A 21668-nucleotide genomic window follows, 5' to 3' on the forward strand; every position below is an offset into this window, starting at 1 on the left:
GGATGAGCAATAAAACAGATGGCTGTTAAAATGACAGTAAAGCTCTATGTAAAAAATTGTATATAATCCTTGAACTGCATAGTCATCCACAGCAGACTTTAATGGTATCTCGTCATTCATTCATCTTCACTCCATAGGCTATGGATCGAAGTTGTAATCGTATGTCTTCGCACACAGAGACGTCAAGTTTCTTACAAACATTAACGGGACGCTTACCAACTAAAAAGGTAGATTCATATGAAGATAGTCCATGTAGGGGGAAAATAATTCCAACAATTACGTAGATGTAAGGATTCTTTACATAACCAGTATGAGACGTTACAATAATTGCACTGTTTTTAAAAATACATTTGAGCAAGCATTGCTTGTTTGATGTCTTTTTGGGCATACCTCTCCATTGCAAGCTCTTTAACATTATTATAATGTTTATATCTTTGCAGATGACTGTTTTTAGAGTTTAGTGCATTAAATTTGATCATTAAATTTTAGTACCAAAAAGATTGTATCAACTCTTAATTCTGTTTCTGTAACTGCTTCTGTTTTGTGTTTTAAATCTCCAGGGAAAGGAAGATGAGTTAGAAAAATTATCACTCTTAGTAAGATATGTTGATTTGCTTCCCTTATGCACAGTTTTGTTAGTCCTTTTTCATATTAATATACACTATTGTGCAAATGCTTTGTATGCATATCCATTATAAGGCAGGACATTTCTGCTATTTTAATAAAAAGACTTTAAATACCTGAAAACTTGAAAATTAATGGCTGATATCAAAGTTTAAATTTTTAAAGGTTTTTCCTAAATTGTACCAGCAAAGTTCATGAATGTATTTGCATATGCTGAAATATGTATGTAAGGCACAAGCCAGATTTTATTTGTAACTGTGAGTTTTCGGTCTAGTTTCTTTTTGCACGTACAATTTAGGAGGCTATTTCCCACCTGTCGTTTTAAAATTACATTTTACTCCAAGATAACATGTAATTTTTTCAGCTATTCAACATGCCACTGTCTTATGTGTATAAATAGCCGTTTCGTTAATGGGTGTCCTCACTGCATCATTGAATGGTTCACATGCCTTATTTTGCTTATTCTCATTATATCTTCATTTGTACTTGCATTATTTGGTTTGTGTTACCAGCAGACCTGACACTGATAATAACTTTGGATTTACTTCTGGATAGCTATTTCATGAGGAGCTGGCTTTGCAGTGGGTTGTTTGCAGTGGCAGCGTTCGGGAATCAGCTTTGCAACAAGCCTGGTTCTTTTTTGAGTTAATGGTGAGCAAACTAAACACATTCTTTGTTTTTCTTGTTAAACAATTTTGTGTTAGCTCATGATTTTATCCTAGAATCTTTTCCTATTGCCCATCTTATGGTTTTACATGTGCCTCCAAGACAAAATTACCTTTGCTACATCTCTAAATAAACACTGTGGACAGTCAGCACAATTTAGATGGAGTTATAAGCTAATTTAAACTATATTTTTAGGGATAGTTGCAGAAGCTAACTATCTTTTTAAAGGAAACCTGTGATACATTCTTTCTTAGTCTGAACATGCTAGTGTATAACGGCAGTACTATTGATTTCATACCAGATAAAAAGAGCTTTATAGATACCTACTGATTTTATGGTTAGAAAGCTCTTAGGGAAATGCCAGTCACAGCCAATGAAAAACAACAACACTTTCTACTTAATTCAGTAAATGATATTAAAACAAATAAATGAATTAATATTTTAATAAGTATCTATACACACACAACATAAACACATATATACACAACAGCAATATATATTTATTAAGTACGTACAGTATGGTAGCACAGCCCTATGGGCTAGGGATTACCAAGGCACAGAGAGATTAAGTAACTTGTTTAAGTACACATAGCTTGTATACAGCAGAGCTGTGATTCAAACTTAGGCATTCTGGCATTAGGGACCTTCCTCTCTAGCTTTAGAAACTTTTTCTTCCAAAAACATGTAAAATAATAAATAAGAAACAAAGGAAAGCAAAACAACAAAAAAGAGACAGAAAAAAGAAAAGAAACAATGGAAGTTTCTAGAGTATGCCATAGAATCATTCTTAGCATTGAATGTTACTTATGTTGAAGATTAGAAAACATTTCTTCTGCAAGTTAAAACTACAATGAGGTATCGCCTTGCACCAGTCAGAATGGCCATCATTAAAAAGCCTACAAATAATAATTGCTGGAAAGTATGTGGAGAAAAGGAAACGGTTCTACACTGTTGGTGGGAATGTAAATTGGTGTAGCCACTATGGAGTATAGTATGGAGGTTCCTTAAAAAACTAAAAATAGAGCTACCATATGATCCATCAATCCCACTCCGGGGCATGTATCTGGAGAAAACTCTTAATTCAAAAAGTTACATGCACCCCAGTGTCATAGCAGCACTATTTACAATATCCGAGACATGGAAGCAGCTTAAATATCCATTGAGAGATGAATGGATAAAGAAGATGTGGAATACATATACATTGGAATACTATACAGCCATAAAAAAGAATGAAATAGTGCCATTTGCAGCAACATAGTTGCACCTAGAGATTATCCTACTAAGTGAAGTAAGCCAGAAAGAGAAAAGTTAAATACCGTATGATGTCACTTATATGTGTAATCCAAAATATGATACAAACGAACTTGTTTACAAAACAGAAACAGACTCAGACATAGAAAACAAACTTATAGTTACCAAAGGGGAAAGGGGGTGGGAGAGGGATAAATTAGGACTTTGGGATTAGCAGATACAAACTACTGTATATAAAATAAACAACAAGGCCGCACTGTATAGCACAGGGAACTGTATTCAATATGCTATAATAAACCATAATGGAAAAGAATATGAAAAAGAATATATATATATAACTGAATCACTTTGCTGTAACCAGAAACTAACACAACATTGTAAATCAACTATACTTCAGTAAAAGATTTTAAAAAAGACGTTTTGTCTAGAGATTTGCTAATCTACAAAAAAAATAAATCAGGGACCATATGTAAATGGTAGGCAACTCATTTTTTTCCCCTAGGGAATAAACACCAAATTGTAATTCATGTGCTTTTAATATAACATCAAATGACTTTTTAAAAATAGTCTTACATGTATGTTCAGATTTCTTAAACATGAAATAGTTTGACTTGTCTCTGTTATTTACCAACTGTAAAACCTTGTCATTAATTTCCCTGAATTAAAAATTTTTAGTACCGTTAACACATTGTTGTGATATAAGAATCCATGTCTAAAAGTATTTGGTAAATTGAAACCACTTTAATTTTTACCTAACATTTTATTCTTAATATCTAGTCATCAGTATTTAATGTACACCCACCATATGCCACGAGATGCTAGGTGCTAAAGATTCTACATACAGTCAAGATTTCTAACCTCTCAGAGCTAACAGTTGGGGGGACATGGAATGGCAGAATTGTTAAGTCTTGGAAAGATTTAATTTAAAATAATTTTAAAGGATGAAATTTTTTTCTGTTGACATACCCATAATTTGTTTCCCAATGATAGCCAGGATAATGTCATGAAGCTGATACAGAGATTGAGTTGTATTGTGTTTGATATTTCTCTAGCGCATACAAAATATTGTAGGGAACTTTTTCAAAACATTTGATGAGTTAAAAGTATTTTATCTATCTGTTAAATTACATGGTATGTTGACAAAAATAGCCCTAATGTTTAGAATCTCTGTAACTGTTCATTACATCCATAAGAAATTAAACGAATGGCTTATTTCTTTTTTCAGGTAAAGAGCATGGTGCACCATTTATACTTTAATGATAAACTTGATGCACCAAGGAAAAGTCGTTTTCCAGAACGTTTCATGGATGACATTGCTGCTCTTGTCAGCACAATTGCTAGTGATATAGTTTCACGATTTCAGAAGGTAACGGTAACTTACTTTTTAAACTAAATCTGTGTTTCAAGCACACGTTAAACTATATTTGTTTTTCTTTTAATTGTTTCCCAGGACACAGAAATGGTTGAGAGACTCAACACAAGCCTTGCATTCTTTCTCAATGATCTGTTGTCTGTTATGGACAGAGGATTTGTCTTTAGCCTTATAAAGACCTGCTATAAACAGGTAATGCCTAATTAGTAATAATTAGTAATCAAATAATTTAAATGCTGCGTTTGCTCTTTTAGGGCTGGAGCTAAGAGATTTTTCAAGAACACATTTATATAATGATGTTTTTAAAAAGTGGCATATTTTTATTAGTAAGGGAAAGATAAATTACATTTATTAGGACACAGGACTGTGGCAAGCTGCTGTCAGTACAGCTGGCTTTTCATTGAGTTATACTGGCCCACTTATGACTTTTAGATTCTCATTCAGAAGTAGACCATCAAGTCAGGAGTCTAAATGTAAAGCAGCCCCAAGGTGCCATGCGAGAGTAGCATTTTTACTGAATGAACAGCTAACCCAACCTTTTCTGTCTTAAGTGATTTTTAAAGCAGTTGCATTTTGCTGTGTATTCCTCATGATGAAGCCCTAGACATTGTAGAGTTTAGAAGCATGAGTAGATGTTTACCCAAGTCACAAATATTATTATCTAGCTTTTTCTAAACTAAAAGTATCCTAGAAGTTTTCTACAAACAGCTGGTTTTGTTTTAAATTTTTTATCAAATGATTAATGAAACCTGGCTTTTAGAAAACATTAGTTATCCATCCTGATAGACCATTTGGGTACTGAGCTGTATAATCATCCTAGAATTACCTTTTAAGGGAGCTTTAAAAATGTACAGATCTCTGTGCCCCATCCCAGCATTTCTGAGGAGTTTGAACCCTGGTGGTGGGGGTGGGAATGTGGGAAACAGTGCTTATAACGTACTCCCTGCTGGTCCACAGATTAGTTTTCGGGACCTACTGGTTAAAAATGCTATTTGGCAGTCTAATACTTAGAATTCTGAAGCTCTGTTCTATTGGATGCCAATATTGTATGTTTCTTTTAATAGAGAAGTTAAAACTACGTGTGGGCACTGATCTATTTGCAAGTATTTGCAACACTATGTATTATTTTTACTTTTTCACTGATACTTCATGTATTATTGCTCCCAAAACCTGTCCTGTCTTTATTCTTCAAGCACTGGCCTCCTATATTTGCCAAACATTAAACTAGACTCTAGGGATGCTAAAACTATTCACATAAGTCAGTCTATATATGTTTCCTCAAGTAGCTAATGGGTGTAGTTTGGGAAAATAGATAATTATAAATATAGGTTAACACAAGGTGCTGTAAAAAGAATGGATAATTTATTTTAGGAAGTTATTTTGGTGGTATACTTTTTCTTCATAAAGTGTATCTTTGAGAAGTGGAAATATTAATGCTATATTGGAAATATAAGAATGTGGCTTTAAGAATGCACCTAGTCAGTGGATTTATACAGTAAGTCTTGTAGTTCCAAATTTTTTATTTTAGGAGTAACTTTGGAAAAAGCCGATACTGTTATTTAAACCACAAAATTCAAAACTGCTCACTGAGTACTGTTCTTTAATTCTTCTTTTTGGTTGAATTTGTTTTATTTATTTATTTTTAAAATCTTTATTGGAGTATAACTGCTTTACAATGGTGTGTTAGTTTCTGCTTTATAACAAAGTGAATCAATTATACATATACATATGTTCCCATATCTCTTCCCTCTTGAGTCTCCCTCCCTCCCACCCTGCCTATCCCACCCCTCTAGGTGGTCACAAAGCACCGAGTTGATCTCCCTGTGCTATGCAGCTGCTTCCCACTAGCTATCTATTTTACGTTTGGTAGTGTATGGTAGTGTCCACGCCACTCTCTGGCTTTGTCACAGCTTACCCTTCCCCCTCCCCATATCCTCAAGTCCATTCTATAGTAGGTCTGTGTCTTTATTCCTGTCTTACCCCTAGGTTCTTCATGACATTTTAATTTTTTTCTTATTCCATATATATGTGTTAGCATACGGTATTTGTCTTTCTCCTTCTGACTTCACTCTGTATGACAGACTCTAGGTCCATCCACCTCACTACAAATAACTCAATTTCGTTTCTTTTTATGGCTGAGTAATATTCCATTGTATATATGTGCCACATCTTCTTTATCCATTCATCCGATGATGGACACAGGTTGTTTCCATCTCCGGGCTATTGTAAATAGAGCTGCAATGAACATTTTGGTACATGACTCTTTTTGAATTATGGTTTTCTCAGGGTATATGCCCAGTAGTGGGATTGCTGGGTCATATGGTAGTTCTATTTGTAGTTTTTTAAGGAACCTCCATACCGTTCTTCATAGTGGCTGAACCAATTCACATTCCCACCAGCAGTGCAAGAGTGTTCCCTTTTCTCCACACCCTCTCCAGCATTTATTGTTTCTAGATTTTTTGATGATGGCCATTCTGACTGGTGTGAGATGATATCTCATTGTAGTTTTGATTTGCATTTCTCTAATGATTAATGATGTTGAGCACTCTTTCATGTGTTTGTTGGCAGTCTGTATATCTTCTTTGGAGAAATGTCTATTTAGGTCTTCTGCCCATTTTTGGATTGGGTTGCTTGTTTTTTTGTTATTGAGCTGCATGAGCTGCTTATAAATTTTGGAGATGAATCCTTTGTCAGTTGCTTCATTTGGAAATATTTTCTCCCATTCTGAGGGTTGTCTTTTGGTCTTGTTTATGGTTTCCTTTGCTGTGCAAAAGTTTTGAAGTTTCATTAAGTCCCATTTGTTTATTTTTGTTTTTATTTCCATTTCTCTAGGAGGTGGGTCAAAAAGGATCTTGCTGTGATTTATATCGTAGAGTGTTCTGCCTATGTTTTCCTCTAAGAGTTTGATAGTTTCTGGCCTTATGTTTAGGTCTTTAATCCATTTTGAGCTTATTTTTGTGTATGGTGTTAGGGAGTGATCTAATCTCATGCTTTTACATGTAGCTGTCCAGTTTTCCCAGCACCACTTACTGAAGAGGCTGTCCTTTCTCCACTGTACATTCCTGCCTCCTTTAACAAAGATAAGGTGACCATATGTGCGTGGGTTTATCTCTGGGCTTTCTATCCTGTTCCATTGATCTTTCTGTTTTTGTGCCAGTACCATACTGTCTTGATTACTGTAACTTTGTAGTATAGTCTGAAGTCAGGGAGCCTGATTCCTCCAGCTCCTTTTTTCGTTCTCAAGATTGCTTTGGCTATTAGGGGTCTTTTGTGTTTCCATACAAATTGTGAAATTTTTTGTTCTAGTTCTGTGAAAAATGCCAGTGGTAGTTTGATAGGGATTGCACTGAATCTGTAGATGGATTTGGGTAGTAGAGTCATTTTCACAATGTTGATTCTTCCAATCCAAGAACATGGTATATCTCTCCATCTCTTTGTATCATCTTTAATTTCTTTCGTCAGTGTCTTATAATTTTCTGCATACAGGTCTTTTGTCTCCTCAGGTAGGTTTATTCCTAGTTATTTTATTCTTTTTGTTGCAATGGTAAATGGGAGTGTTTTCTTGATTTTACTTTCAGATTTTTCATCATTAGTGTATAGGAATGCCAGAGATTTCTGTGCATTAATTTTGTATCCTGCTACTTTACCAGATTCATTGATTAGCTCTTGTAGTTTTCTGGTAGCATGTTTAGGTTCTCTATGTATAGTATCATGTCATCTGCAAACAGTGACAGCTTTACTTCTTCTTTTCCAATTTGGATTCCTATAATTTCCTTTTCTTGATTGCTGTGGCTAAAACTTCCAAAACTATGTTGAATAAGAGTGCTGAGAGTGGGCAACCTTGTCTTTTTCCTGATCTTAGTGGAAATGCTTTCAGTTTTTCACCAATGAGGACAATGTTGGCTGTGCGTTTGTCATATATGACCTTGCTTATGTTGAGGAAAGTTCCCTCTGTGCCTACTTTCTGCAGGGTTTTTATCATAAATAGATGTTAAATTTTGTCGAAAGCTTTTTCTGCATCTATTGAGATGACCGTATGGTTTTTCTCCTTCAGTTTGTTAACATGGTATATCACATTGATTGATTTGCGTATATTGAAGAATCCTTGCATTCCTGGAATAAACCCCACTTGATCATGGTGTATGATCCGTTTAATGTGTTGTTGTATTCTGTTTGCTAGTATTATGTTGAGGATTTTTGCATCTGTGTTCATCAGTGATATTGGCCTGTAGTTTTCTTTCTTTGTGACGTCTTTGTCTGGTTTTGGTATCAGGGTGATGGTGGCCTCGTAGAATGAGTTTGGGAGTGTTCCTCCCTCTGCTATATTTCGAAAGAGTTTGAGAAGGATAGGCGTTAGCTCTTCTCTAAATGTTGGATAGAATTCGCCTGTGAAGCCATCTGGTCCTGGGCTTTTGTCTGTTGGAAGATTTTTAATCACAGTTTCAATTTCAGGGCTTGTGATTGGTCTGTTCATATTTTCTATTTCTTCCTGGTTCAGTCTCAGAAGGTTGTGCATTTCTAAGCATTTGTCCATTTCTTCCAGGTTGTCCATTTTATTGGCATAGAGTTGTTTGTAGTAATCTCTCATGATCTTTTGTATTTCTGCAGCGTCAGTTGTTACTTCTCCTTTTTCATTTCTAATTCTATTGATCTGAGTCTTCTCCCTTTTCTTCTTTTTTTTTTTTATTACATCTTTATTGGAGTATAATTGCTTTACAATGGTGTGTTAGTTTCTGCTTCATAACAAAGTGAATCAGTTATACATATACATATTTTCTCATATCTCTTCCCTCTTGCATCTCCCTCCCTCCCACCCTCCCTATCCCACCCCTCCAGGCGGTTACAAAGCACCAAGCTGATCTCCCTGTGCTATGCGGCTGCTTCCCACTAGCTGTCTATTTTACGTTTGGTAGTGTATATATGTCCATGCCTCTCTCGCGCTTTGTCACAGCTTACCCTACCCACTCCCCATATCCTCAAGTCCATTCTCTAGTAGGTCTGTGTCTTTATTCCTGTCTTAAGCATTCTTTTTTTTTTTTTTGAATATTCATTTATTTTTAATGACTTATTAGAACAAATACCTATAGATATCATTATATATATGATATATAAATTAATTATACAATATATCATGTATTAATTATTAAAACATACTCTGGTAAATATTATATATTCAATATGAAACAGGAGGAAAGGGGGCAGGGCACAACCTTTAAAAGAATTACATAGCCCGAGGACACAACATAAACTGATTAGAACAAAATAGGTCCAAGATGGCGGACGAGTCTACTTCCACTAGACCTTGAGCCTCTGTATACACTCATTGTAACACATCAGCAAGCTAAGCGACACACCCACAGGTGCCACGACAGTTCCAAGGATGACCATAAAGGTCAAAAAGTGGGCGGTGGCTCAATTCCTAGAAATCCCCACCCCTTCCCCAAAATAGCTGGAATACTCCTCCCACTCATCAGCGTATGAAATTACTCACCCCTATAAAACTAACAACCCCATACCCTGGTGCTGCCCTCGCCTTCTTTTTTTTTTTTTTTTTTTTTTTTATAGGTATACCTGGATTTAATTCTCACTTCTACCACTTGGTAGCTGGATAGCCTTAGGCAAGTTTCATACCTCCCTGAAATTCACTTAATTCTGTCTGTAAAATGGCATAATAACTTATTATAGCATCCTTTTAGGAATTTTAAATCAGTTCTTGAAATAAAAGTACACAATATATAGACAAGTATGGATTCCTCAATAGATGTTTGACCTTTCATTTCTCCAGTATCCCACCCGCATCAAATAAAGAAAAATACTTTTTAAAATTTACGAATATTTCATTGTTGTAAAGTTAAAGCCATAAAAATAATCAAATGGCCTACTATCATACCGTTAGAAGAAAAAAAAAAAAAAAGGTGTTCATGAGAGTTCCATATTAGAATACAAGTTTTCCTTAGGCACCTGTTTATGTATGCTATTCTGCTCTTTACAATAAATAATTAAATTTAAAAGACTTAATGCCTCACTTTTAAGACCTTATTAGTTTACAAATTACATATTGACCTATGCTAAATTTTATACCGACCCATGCTAATGAATTCAGTACAGAAAACAAAAAACACTGCACTCAAGCAAACTACATATATATATATATATATATATATATATATATAACTTATATGAGAATTGCTACTCCAGCTTTCTTTTGGTTTCCATTTGCATGAAATACCTTTTTCCATCCCCTTACTTTCAGTCTGTATGTGTCTCTAGGTCTGAAGTGGGTCTCTTGTAGACAGCAAATATATGGGTCTTGTTTTTGTATCCATTCAGCCAATCTGTGTCTTTTGGTGGGAGCATTTAGTCCATTTACATTTAAGGTAATTATCGATATGTGTGTTCCCATTCCCATTTTCTTAATTGTTTGGGGTTTGTTATTGTAGGTCTTTTCCTTCTTTTGTGTTTCTTGCCTAGAGAAGTTGCTTTAGCAGTTGTTGTAGAGCTGGTTTGGTGGTGCTGAACTCTCTCAGCTTTTGCTTGTCTGTAAAGGTTTTAATTTCTCCATCAAATCTGAATGAGATCCTTGCTGGGTAGAGTAATCTTGGTTGCAGGTTTTTCTCCTTCAACACTTTCAATATGTCCTGCCACTCCCTTCTGGCTTGCAGAGTTTCTGCTGAAAGATCAGCTGTTAACCTTATGGGGATTCCCTTGTGTGTTATTTGTTGTTTTTCCCTTGCTGCTTTTAATATGTTTTCTTTGTATTTAATTTTTGACAGTTTGATTAATATGTGTCTTGGCGTATTTCTCCTTGGATTTATCCTGTATGGGACTCTCTGTGCTTCCTGGACTTGATTAACTATTTCCTTTCCCATATTAGGGAAGTTTTCAACTATAATCTCTTCAAATATTTTCTCACTTTCTTTTTCTCTTCTTCTTCTGGAACCCCTATAATTCGAATATTGGTGCGTTTAACGTTGCCCCAGAGGTATCTGAGACTGTCCTCAGTTCTTTTCATTCTTTTTTCTTTATTCTGCTCTGCAGTAGTTATTTCCACTATTTTATCTTCCAGGTCACTTATCCATTCTTTTGCCTCAGTTATTCTGCTATTGATCCCTTCTAGAGTATTTTTAATGTCATTTATTGTGTTGTTCATCATTGCTTGTTTCATCTTTAGTTCTTCTAGGTCCTTGTTAAATGTTTCTTGCCTTTTCTCTATTTCCAAGATTTTGGATCATCTTTACTATCATTATTCTGAATTCTTTTTCAGGTAGTCTGCCTATTTCCTCTTCATTTGTTAGGTCTGGTGGGTTTTTATCTTGCTCCTTCATCTACTGTATGTTTTTCTGTCTTTTCATTTTGCTTATCTTACTGTGTTTGGGGTCTCCTTTTTGCAGGCTGCAGGTTCGTAGTTCCCATTGTTTTTGGTTTCTGTTCCCAGTGGCTAAAGTTGGTTCCGTGGCTTGTGTAGGCTTCCTGTTGGAGGGGATTATTGCCTGTGTTCTGGTGGATGAGGCTGTATCTTGTCTTTTTGGTTGGCAGGTCCACGTCTGGTGGTGTGTTTTGGGGTGTCTGTGGACTTCTTATGATTTTAGGCAGCCTCTCTGCTAATGGGTGGGGTTGTGTTCCTGTCTTGCTAGTTGTTTGGCATAGGGTGTTTAGCCCTGTAGCTTGTTGGTTGTTGAGTGAAGCTGGGTGTTGGTGTTGAGATGGAGATCTCTAGGAGATTTTCGCCGTTTGATATTACATGGAGCTGGGAGGTCTCTTGTGGTCCAGTGTCCTGAAGTTGACTCTCTCACCTCAGAGGCACAGCACTGACTCCTGGCTGCAGCACCAACAGCCTTTCATCCACACGGCTCAGAATAAAAGAGAGAAAAAGTAGAAAGAAAGAAAGAAGGAAGGAAGGATGGGGATAAAAGAAAATAAAATAAAGAAAGATAAAATAAAGTTATCAAAATAAAAAATAGTTATTAAGAAAAAAAATTTTTTTAAAGTAAAACAAAAACAAAACGGACTGGTAGAACCCTATAACAAATGGTGAAAGCAAAGCTATACAGACAAAATCTCACACAGAAGCATACACATACACACTTACAAAAAGAGGAAAAGGAAGAAATCATAAATCTTGCTCTCAAAGTCCACCTCCTCAATTTGGGATGATTCGTTGTCTATTCAGATATTCCACAGATGCAGGGTACATCACGTTGATTGTGGAGATTTAACCTTCTCACTGCTCCTGAGGCTGCTTGGAGACATTTCCCTTTCTCTTTGTTCGCACAGCTCTGGGGGCTCAGCTTTGGATTTGGCCCCGCTTCTGCGTGTAGGTCGCTGGAGGACGTCTGTTCTTTGCTCAGACAGGACGGGGTTAAAGGAGCCGCTGGGGGCTTTGGCTCACTCAGGCCGGGGGGTGGGAGGGGCACGGAGTGCGGGGCGAGCCTGCGGCGGCAGAGGCTGGCATGACATTGCACCAGCCTGTGGCGCGCCGTGCGTTTTCCCGGGGAAGTTGTCCCTGGATCCCGGGACCCTGGCAGTGGCGGGCTGCACAGGCTCCCCGGAACGGGGGTGTGGATAGTGACCTGTGCTCGCACACAGGCTTCTTGGTGGCGGCAGCAGCAGCCTTAGTGTCTCATTCCCGTCTCTGGGGTCCGCGCTGCTAGCCGCAGCTCGCGCCCGTCTCTGGAGCTCCTTTAAGCAGCGCTCTTAATCCTCTCTCCTCGTGCACCAGGAAACAAAGAGGGAAGAAAAAGTCTCTTGCCTCTTCGGCAGGTCCAGACTTTTCCCCGGACTCCCTCCTGGGTAGGCGTGGTGCACTAACCCCTTCAGGCTGTGTTCACTCAGTTGTCTCCCTGCGCTCTGACCGAAGCCCGAGCCTCAGATTCCAGCCCCCGTCGGCACCGTTCCTCTGCGGAAGTCTCTCCGCTTTGGTCTCTGCACCCCTGTTGCTGTGCTCTCCTCCGCGGCTCCGAAGCTTCCCCCCTCCGCCACCCGCAGTCTCGGCCTGCGAAGGGGCTGCCTAGTGTGTGGAAACCTTTCTTCCTTCACAGCTCCCTCCCACTGGTGCAGGTCCCGTCCCTATTCTTTTGTCTCTGTTTATTCTTTTTTCTTTTGCCCTACCCAGGTACGTGGGGAGTTTCTTGCCTTTTGGGAGGTCTGAGGTCTTCTGCCAGCGTTCAGTAGGTGTTCTGTTGGAGTTGTTCCACATGTAGATGTATTTCTGATGTGTCTGTGGGGAGGAAGGTGATCTCCGTGTCTTACTCTTCCATCATCTTCCCCCTCTCTCTCAGCATCTTATTTTAAAGGTAGTAATGTTTTCCCCCAAAGCAGTTATTCTGTCGAATACAAGGGTTTCTCACACTCAACAATGACATAGACTAAGAGGAAGAAGCTATTTCCTCCTTCTTAGCCATCTCCCTTTAATTTAGAAATCACTTTAATTCTTTAATTCATCATTCTGGTATTGGTAGTAGAGAAATGATATGTTCAATTGGTGTTTTCTTATTTATGCAACGCTTTCAAGGTATCTTCAAAGCTTTATTCATTACCAACTCCAAGTGTCTTGGTGTCCCTGAGGCTGGATTTTCTGCGCATCATCTGCAGCCATGAGCACTATGTTACCTTAAACTTACCCTGCAGCCTGCTAACTCCACCTGCGTCACCATCACCTTCTGTTTCTTCTGCAACATCTCAGGTATGCAAAATGTATGAAAACAAATTTTTTTAAGTCCAGACTTGTGGAAAAAGCATTCTGAACACTGGAAAACATGAAAAGTAACACTGTTGAATAATAGCTGTGTGATAGGCTCCATACTAAGTGCTTTATAAGTATTAAATGGTTAAGTACTTTATAAGTATTAATCATTTACTCCTCACAGGAACTCTAGGAGGTAAGTTCTATTATTATCCCCATTTTACAGGTGAAAAAAATTGAAACACAGAAAGGTCAGTAACTTACCCAGGGTCACATATAGTAAAAATTTGCAGATCTAGGCTTTGAACCATGGCACGTGTTGGCTTATTCTAGGGCCCAAGTTTTAACCACTTTGTTGTACCCCTCTTACCGATTCAGGCACAAGGGAGTGAATTCAGCTACATAAACTCACTTGATGTTTTCACAGGTTGGGTATTTTTGAGGCAGACACAGACTGAGTTTGGGAGACAAGGTATTTATTAGATGTCAATACCTGTGAAAGGAAGGGGAATGAAGCATAATTTAGCAGAGAAAGAAGTCAAACTGCAGTGCAGTCCTGGCAAAGCCCTACCTGCCTCTCTTGTATCCAGAGAACCCAAAGGAAACTAGATGGGTGTTTATGGATTTTCACAGGGTGCCTAGTAGTTGCTCTAAAGATGACAAAGGGTTATCGTAGCAATTATTATGTGTCCTGTCATACAGATTGAAATGAAGCGATTTTGTGGTTTTCATATCAGAGAAGCCTGGATGTTCCCTCCTAGTGAAACATCTTTTTGCTATATAATTCCTAAGGCAAACAAGCTACTTCCTTAAGCTCTTAATGTCTAAAGTGAAAGTTGATATGAACTCTTTATAAGTTTATTTTTGAGATATTTAATTCCTGAAAGTAATTCCCTACACTAGATCAACCTCAGATGTTTGATAAACTAAATTTTAAACTTTACTCAGAAAGGTTAGAAAACATCAGAGAACACCCCCAACTTTTCATTTTACCTTTGCAAAAATTCTTAAGGATCAGCCTGTTTCCACATACTTTAACCTGGCTAGGACACACTTCTTCCAATAACAAATGAGGCTAGTCTTTTGGACACACTTCTTCCAATAACAAATGAGGCTAGTCTTTTGCTCCCTTCCCCCATCCTCTGTCAAAGATGTGGCTACACAGTCAAGTACAAATTAATCAAAGGTACAGTTCCTAAAACCTTTAATGAAACACATTTGTTTACACCTGACTCCCTGCTGAACATCTCATTCAGCCAAGAAATTAACAGAATTTCTTCCATTATCTCATTCCCTACTTTCTCATCTAACTGCAGAATTTTCAGATTCTAATAGATGACAGAGACATCACTCTTTGGGAAGTGGGGGCAAGGATAGTTTTATATGCTTATTAGGAAGATGATTTCTCCATAGAGAAATCTGAAGTCTGTTCTTCTAAGAAACCTCGCATGGGCGGTCTTGAATATGGATTAAGGATGATGAGATTGAGGACATTCTTGCCTTAAGCATCTTGTGGGGGGGGCGGGATGCTATTTTACAGTATTAAAAAACTCTTAAAAACTCAGTGAGTGGACAAAAAAAGACAGTAATTTTCTGGAGATAGTGTTTTCCTTGAAAAACAACTTCATAGTATTTGAAATTTCTCTGGAAACCCATAGATAGCCTTGACTATGAATATTTCTCTTGTACTCAGCAGTGAGTACATAATGTATCATATGGATTTAGTTCCTTTTTTCCCTTCAGAGTATGATATTGAAACATTAAGTGGCTAAAAGTATAAAGGAAAAAGCAGATGAAAAAATTTAGTATGAGAAAAAGGAAATTGAAAATAATTTAAAATGTTATTTCATCATAGTTTCCTATACCAAAAGTAAGAGCAGTTACTTTCTCCAGTGTTAATAATAGTAATGTAAAAATAAACTTAAAAAGTTTATCTCACTTTCAGATAATGCTCACATCTCATTTGTTGTAGTGCTCTGTCTATAGAATGTTTTGTTGCATAGCTGTTATAGTTTTGTTCTACCTCACTCCCAAACAGAGTTCTGGATTTTCCACCACTGTGCAAGACCAGAAGATTGCAAATATGTTTGAATTGTCTGTGCCTTTCCGCCAGCAACATTATTTGGCAGGACTTGTGTTAACAGAGCTGGCTGTCATTTTAGACCCTGATGCTGAAGGGTGAGTAGACCAGTTTTTGCCGTGTAGAATATTAATTTGATTTTGGACAATGGGACAGAAGTATCCACTTAACTTCCTAGGAATCACAAGAATACTGTTTACCACTCTTCTTCTACTTCTGTGTTCACTAAGTTCCATACTCTTGTTATTTCTATATTTCATCAGTTTTAAGAAAGACATTTTTTGTCATCTCTGAATTTGATGTTTGTCTTGAAATCAACATTGCATCATGGTTTAGTTGGTGGCCTTTTTTTCCTTCTTAGTAGTACATAAAATATTTGTGCATGTTAGTAGATGGACTTTTAGATTTGCTGATATACAGCAGGCACATTTCAGTTAAGTAGACTAATCTATTTGATTCCTTGTGAGGAAAATTTATGATTTGCCATCATACTCTGTAGCATGTACTTCAAAATTTGCTCTATAAACAAATGTCCTTAGGTTTTAGAAACTTCCAAAATTGTGTATACTTTTAAAGAATTACTGGAAATTGATATAGTAAGAAGAGTATATTGTCTGATGATCTGAATTTATAGAAATAGCTTTTCTATAAATGTGTTGTGATCTAAGATCCGTATAGGGTATTTCTATGTTAACAGCTATTTTCAAAAATCTGAATGACTGTAACTCATTTGGGTGATAATTGCTTTTTTTTCCCATGATAGTATCATTAGGAATTTGTAATGCAGTTTAACCTGAAGTAAGAGCTCCAAAGAACAAAAGGAGATACTTTTGAGCAGGTTTTTTAAGAATCCTATGATGTATTTGTTGAACGAATGAAAAAGGATGCTTGTAAAGTTCTTAGCGATGGGACATGGTTAATGCTTAGTAAACTGTCAAAGGCTAAAGCTTCTGCAAATGAAAGTCATGAGTTTTTTTCATAACAGCAACTTCTTGCATTAGGAATATAGTTTTAAGAAGCAGTTTTTCACTCTGTGCTCTGCAGAACTGTAAGGTTGTGAAAAGGTCCTTAATGTGCTTCCATGTAGGATGGGGTTGGGGTGTAGACATTGGAGTATGGAGAGGACAGACTAAGTGGGTGAAACCCTGGGTCTCCCACCCCTGCTTGCCACCACTCTTATATTTTGCCATTGATAAATGAATATAATGTCATCAAGGGGGAAGGATCCATTGTTTGAAAAAAATCACTCTGAAAACAACTTCTAAACATACTACCTTTCTTTAATAACTGTTATATCTCTATCATTTGACTCTATATTTCCAGTATTTTTACTTAATACATCAGGATAAGTTTGGTTACCAGAAACAGAAAACCTTTCTTCATACTGGCTGGCTTTATTAAAGGAAGGATATTTATTTTTTCATAATTGGGAGAAAGGTAAAGTTTTAGCACACTATAATCAGCAGCTCAATAATGTTATCAGGGTTCTGTTTCTTTATATCTCTTACTTCTATAGAAACCCCTCAGCTTTATCCTGAGGCTAGTGTGCCTCTCATGACTGTGAGATAGTTGCTCTGGCAGTTGAGCTTAGATTATTACTTGTTCATGTCCAGCAGAGGACAGAGGGAAAAAAACCCTCTTTCAAGCATGCAGTGCACATCTTTTCTTTGGACTGATTTGGCTCACTTGCCTATCCTGTACTGTTACAGTCACCAGAGCAATGCCAGGTTCCTGGATGGATTAGATCACTTCTACTCAAATGTGGTGCTTAGACTGGTTTTGGTTCATGGGTGGTTTGTTACAAAGCAGAAGGTAAGGACCTCATGCCTAAATGTAAATCAGCTGTCACTAAAAAGTGTTCAGTTCATATGATATTTTTTTTTGTAGACCTTCTCAGTTAAGGAAACAATTAGTTAATTAACATTTATCTCTTCTCACGCTGATAATGAAACAGCTTTACTGACTGTCTGCTTTAAGTAGCAGGGCTAGTCTGATTGGATCTATCTACTTCAGAAACTGGGGGAATGGAGTCAGCTTCCCCTGAGTCACAGGGGCAGGAACGTATACCTGAAAATTTTTACATTCTATTAGGAAGGAAGACAGGGGAAGGAGATGTTGTGTAGGTGTTCAGCAGTGTCTGATAAAAAGTAGAGAATTCTAACAGTCAGCTATTTTTGTGATGAGGTTTCTTTCTCACATGAAGGATCAGTTCTATTAAAATAGATACATTTCTGTGGAACAATATAGGACCTATGAAAGACTTCTTTTTTATCTTTTCCAGCTGGTCTTCAGAGTTGGTCCTTTGACACTTGGAAAGATTTTCTATCAAGTCTGAAAGCCGTGATAACTGTGTTCACTACTACTTTGTCTATTGAGTTAAAAAAGATAACTGGAAGAGCTTTAAATAGTAATATACAGGATTATAAGCTTTTACTGTTGCTTGTTTCCTCCTTTTCTCACTCTTTCCTGCACCCAGTCCATTAGCAAATGCCTTAATACTATCTCCAAAATATATCCCAAGTTTAGCTACTTCTCTCCGTCTTTACTGCTGCTCCCCTAATCATGCTTCCATTCTTCCCTCCCTAAAAATCCCTTTTCTACCCAGCAGCCTACATGGTCTTTTAGAAATGAAAATTAAATTACGTCACTTCCTTGCTTAAAACTCTTTAATGTGTTTAAAAGCACACTTAACTTTTAAAATAGTTAAAAGTGTGTGCTTTTAAAATAGCATTTAAAATAAAATTCAGACTTAATAATGGACCTCAAAGCCCTATATATCTAGCTGTTTTCTACACTGCCACTCTCTTCCCACCTCACATACTAAAATCTAGCCATCCTGGCCTTCTTTTTGTTTCTCTAATGGGCCCAACCCAGTCCCACCTTAGGGCCTTTGGACTAGGACTTTTCTCTGCCTGAAGCAATGCTGAAATTGCCCTAAGATCTCCACATAGGCATTTCCTCCTTGTGGTTCTTCAGGTCTCCACTCAAAGAGTATCATCTACTCACTGAGACTGTCATTGGCCACCCAATCTGAATTATAGCTGTGTTGCCGTTGCCACAATTATTCTTAACCAGATAAGCCTGTTTTATTTTCTACAAGGCACTTACCTGAAATTTGCTTGTTTGTTCATTATCTGTCCCCTTCCTTTAGAATGTGAGCTCAAGAGAGCAGGCACTTTCTTATTCACTGCTGTATTCCCACTGCATTAGAATTGTGTCTGGTACAGAGTGGACACTTGATAAGTATATGTTAATTCAGTGAATGAATGATTGACTATGAGAGACTCACATCTCTAAGTTTTACATTCTTCTTATATTTACATAGGTAAAATACAACATGCATTTGTTAGATAGACCCTTAAGAGGATTGTTTTTCTTTTTATTCCTTCTGCTTGCTAAGTAATCAAAAGTAATTCCTTGAGTAGCAATAATATGTTCTAATATTGTTTTAAAAATTTATTTATTTAATTTTGGCTGTGTTAGGTCTTTGTTGCTGTGTGCAGGCTTTCTCTAGTTGCGGTGAGCGGGGGCTACTCTTCATTGTGGTGCGTGAGCTTCTCATTGCGGTGGTTTCTCTTGTTGCAGAGCACAGGCTCTAGGCACACGGACTTCAGTAGTTGTGGCGCGCAGGCTCACGGGCTTAGTTGCTCCACGGCATGTGGGATCTTCCTGGACCAGGGCTCAAACCCGTGTCCCCTGCATTGGCAGGCAGATTCTTAACCATTGTGCCACCAGGGAAGCCCCATATGTTCTAATAATGACCAAAGATTGCTCTCTAGAAATTTTCATTGCAGTTAGAAAGTTACAACGTTGAAACAGGATACTATGGTTAAATGGAAATTTTGTAGTACAGACCTAGTTTTGAAGAAGATTAGCACCTTTATTATAGCATTTGTAAAACTGAATTATTATTTTTGTGTCTGTGTTTCTCTCTTGCTAAAGCAAGCTCTTTAAGAACAGGGACAATGTCTTATCTCCAACATCTAGCATAGGATATGACAGGTCCTGCATATGTGTGTGTGTGTGTGTGTGTGTGTGTGTGTGTGTGTATGCATGTGTATAATGGCTGAATGTGATTGAGTAATGTAGACACATGAAAAGGCTTCATGAAGACCAGTGGGTAGAGTTTAGATAGGTTGAAGTCTGGCGCTGGTAGCTGCTGAGAGATGTTAAATATATACCCAGGTTTGGGAATCATCACTGATGATACAAGTTGAAAGGGAGAACATAAAAGGCAAATGATCAGAATCTGAGACTTGGGAAGAATGATGGAGAACATGAGGAATAATGGGAACTCTTTGGAGAAAACACTGAGAAGAAAACATAAAAGATGACAAAGTGTCAAGTAGAGAGCTAGAAAATGAAATCTGAGATATGCCCATTAGATGGAGTTCTTGACAGTATTTAAAAATATACTTTCTGAATAAAAACTGGAAGGAAGAAGAATCTCCACGTAGATTTCATATATAGCTACGTAAAATGGTAGATAAGCTAAAGAGCCCCGGAGGAAGAATACCTGGTTTCCAGTCCTAGCTTTTAAATATGCTGTGTGATCTTAAAAGAGAAAAGCTAATATTTACTGAAAAAGGCAGTGTGCAAGGCACTGTGCTAATAAGCATGTTACATAAATTATGTAACTTAATTTTCACAGCCACCTTATGAGGTAGGTTATTACCTTCATACATAGATAGGGAAACAGAGGTTAAGTATCTTTGAAAAATCATTTAGCTATTAAATGATGAAAGGGGTACAATACCTTGTGGTAAGCATTCAAAAACTTTTAGTTTCAGAGAAAGAGAGTAGATATTAGGAAGTAAATGGAAAAAAACGCTTGATATATACTGCACATTCAGGAAGTTTATTACTAGAGAAATCATATAATAGTTTATTACTAAGAGAAATACTATAAATAAGCCAGAGCAAACTAGTTTCAAGTGAACATGTATTTTCAAGATAGGAAAGAAGGGAAGAACTTAGTGAGGAAGGACACTGAAGCTATTGAAGAAAGAATTTTTTCTGAGATGAAAGGAAAGATGATTTGGTAGCTATAAAGATGGAGATGTGTTAAAAGACCTGGCCAGAGCGAATTCAGAACGGCTTTTCTTTCCTAAAAGAAAGTTGGAGGTAAGGTCTTCTATTGAGATTGATGGTGAGAGGCTTAAGGAGAGAGAATAAGATCTGAAACAGCTGCCAGATACAGCATTAAGGGCAGTTGAAGTTGGATGAATTTTTCTTTAGAATGTTTTTCATAGTCAAAGCAGCTTCAGTCTAAGAAGAGAAGCCAAAAAAGTGTGAAGATGAGAGTGATCCTTGCTAGTGTATTAGCCAGTTGAAACTTGGGATTGGGAGTCTAGAAAGTTGTAAGGGCCCAAATGAGCAAGGAAGTTCAGTTTAAATAGAGATGTCGAAGGCAACCCTAGCCATGGACTACATAGCCCATTAGGTAGAGAATTTTTCTTTTAGATAAAGGAAATAAAAGTTTATTTTGGTTAAATGTGAAAAGATTTTATTTGATGAAATAAAATTTACAACTACTTAAAATTTACTTTTTTTTTTTTGCGGTATGCGGGCCTCTCACTGTTGTGGCCTCTCCCGTTGCGGAGCACAGGCTCCGGACGCGCAGGCTCAGCGGCCATGGCTCACAGGCCCAGCTGCTCCGCGGCATGTGGGCTCTTCCCGGACCGGGGCACGAACCCGTGTCCCCTGCATCTGCAGGTGGACTCTCAACCACTGTGCCACCAGGGAAGCCCCTACATTTTTTGCTTTAAAATATAACCGTAACTGGTTTTAAGTTATTTAATATTAAAATGCCCTAAGGAGTTAATGAAAAAATATTCGGATTTACTCTTAAATGAATTTGTATAGTATTTCCTTTTCCCTCAGTTCTTATTTTGTACAGCGAGATATTAATTTTATTTATTTTTTGGACATTGATTAATTTTAAAATGAGAAGTGTTTTATAGGAATACATGCAAATATGTGGCAAAGTTAAG

At 37.3% G+C, this 21668-nt stretch overlaps 1 protein-coding gene across 8 annotated transcripts in view; it reads left to right on the top strand.

Annotated features, from left to right (window-relative positions):
- Positions 1-21668, top strand: part of DOCK7 (dedicator of cytokinesis 7) — a 208158-nt gene that overhangs the window by 123824 nt on the left and 62666 nt on the right. For all 8 annotated transcript variants that reach the window (XR_004477925.2, XR_004477924.2, XR_007473713.1 and 5 more), the window contains 6 exons: positions 138-227; positions 1180-1275; positions 3767-3907; positions 3992-4105; positions 13425-13595; positions 15634-15773. Coding sequence is in view for 5 of the 8 variants with exons in the window: in XM_049702624.1 (XP_049558581.1) it covers positions 138-227; positions 1180-1275; positions 3767-3907; positions 3992-4105; positions 13425-13595; positions 15634-15773 (752 nt within the window). In the remaining 3 variants the exon portion in view is untranslated. The remainder of the gene's footprint in view (positions 1-137; positions 228-1179; positions 1276-3766; positions 3908-3991; positions 4106-13424; positions 13596-15633; positions 15774-21668) is intronic.

The sequence above is a fragment of the Orcinus orca genome, chromosome 1 (assembly GCF_937001465.1).
Source record: "Orcinus orca chromosome 1, mOrcOrc1.1, whole genome shotgun sequence".
NCBI classification, from domain to species: Eukaryota; Metazoa; Chordata; class Mammalia; order Artiodactyla; family Delphinidae; genus Orcinus; species Orcinus orca.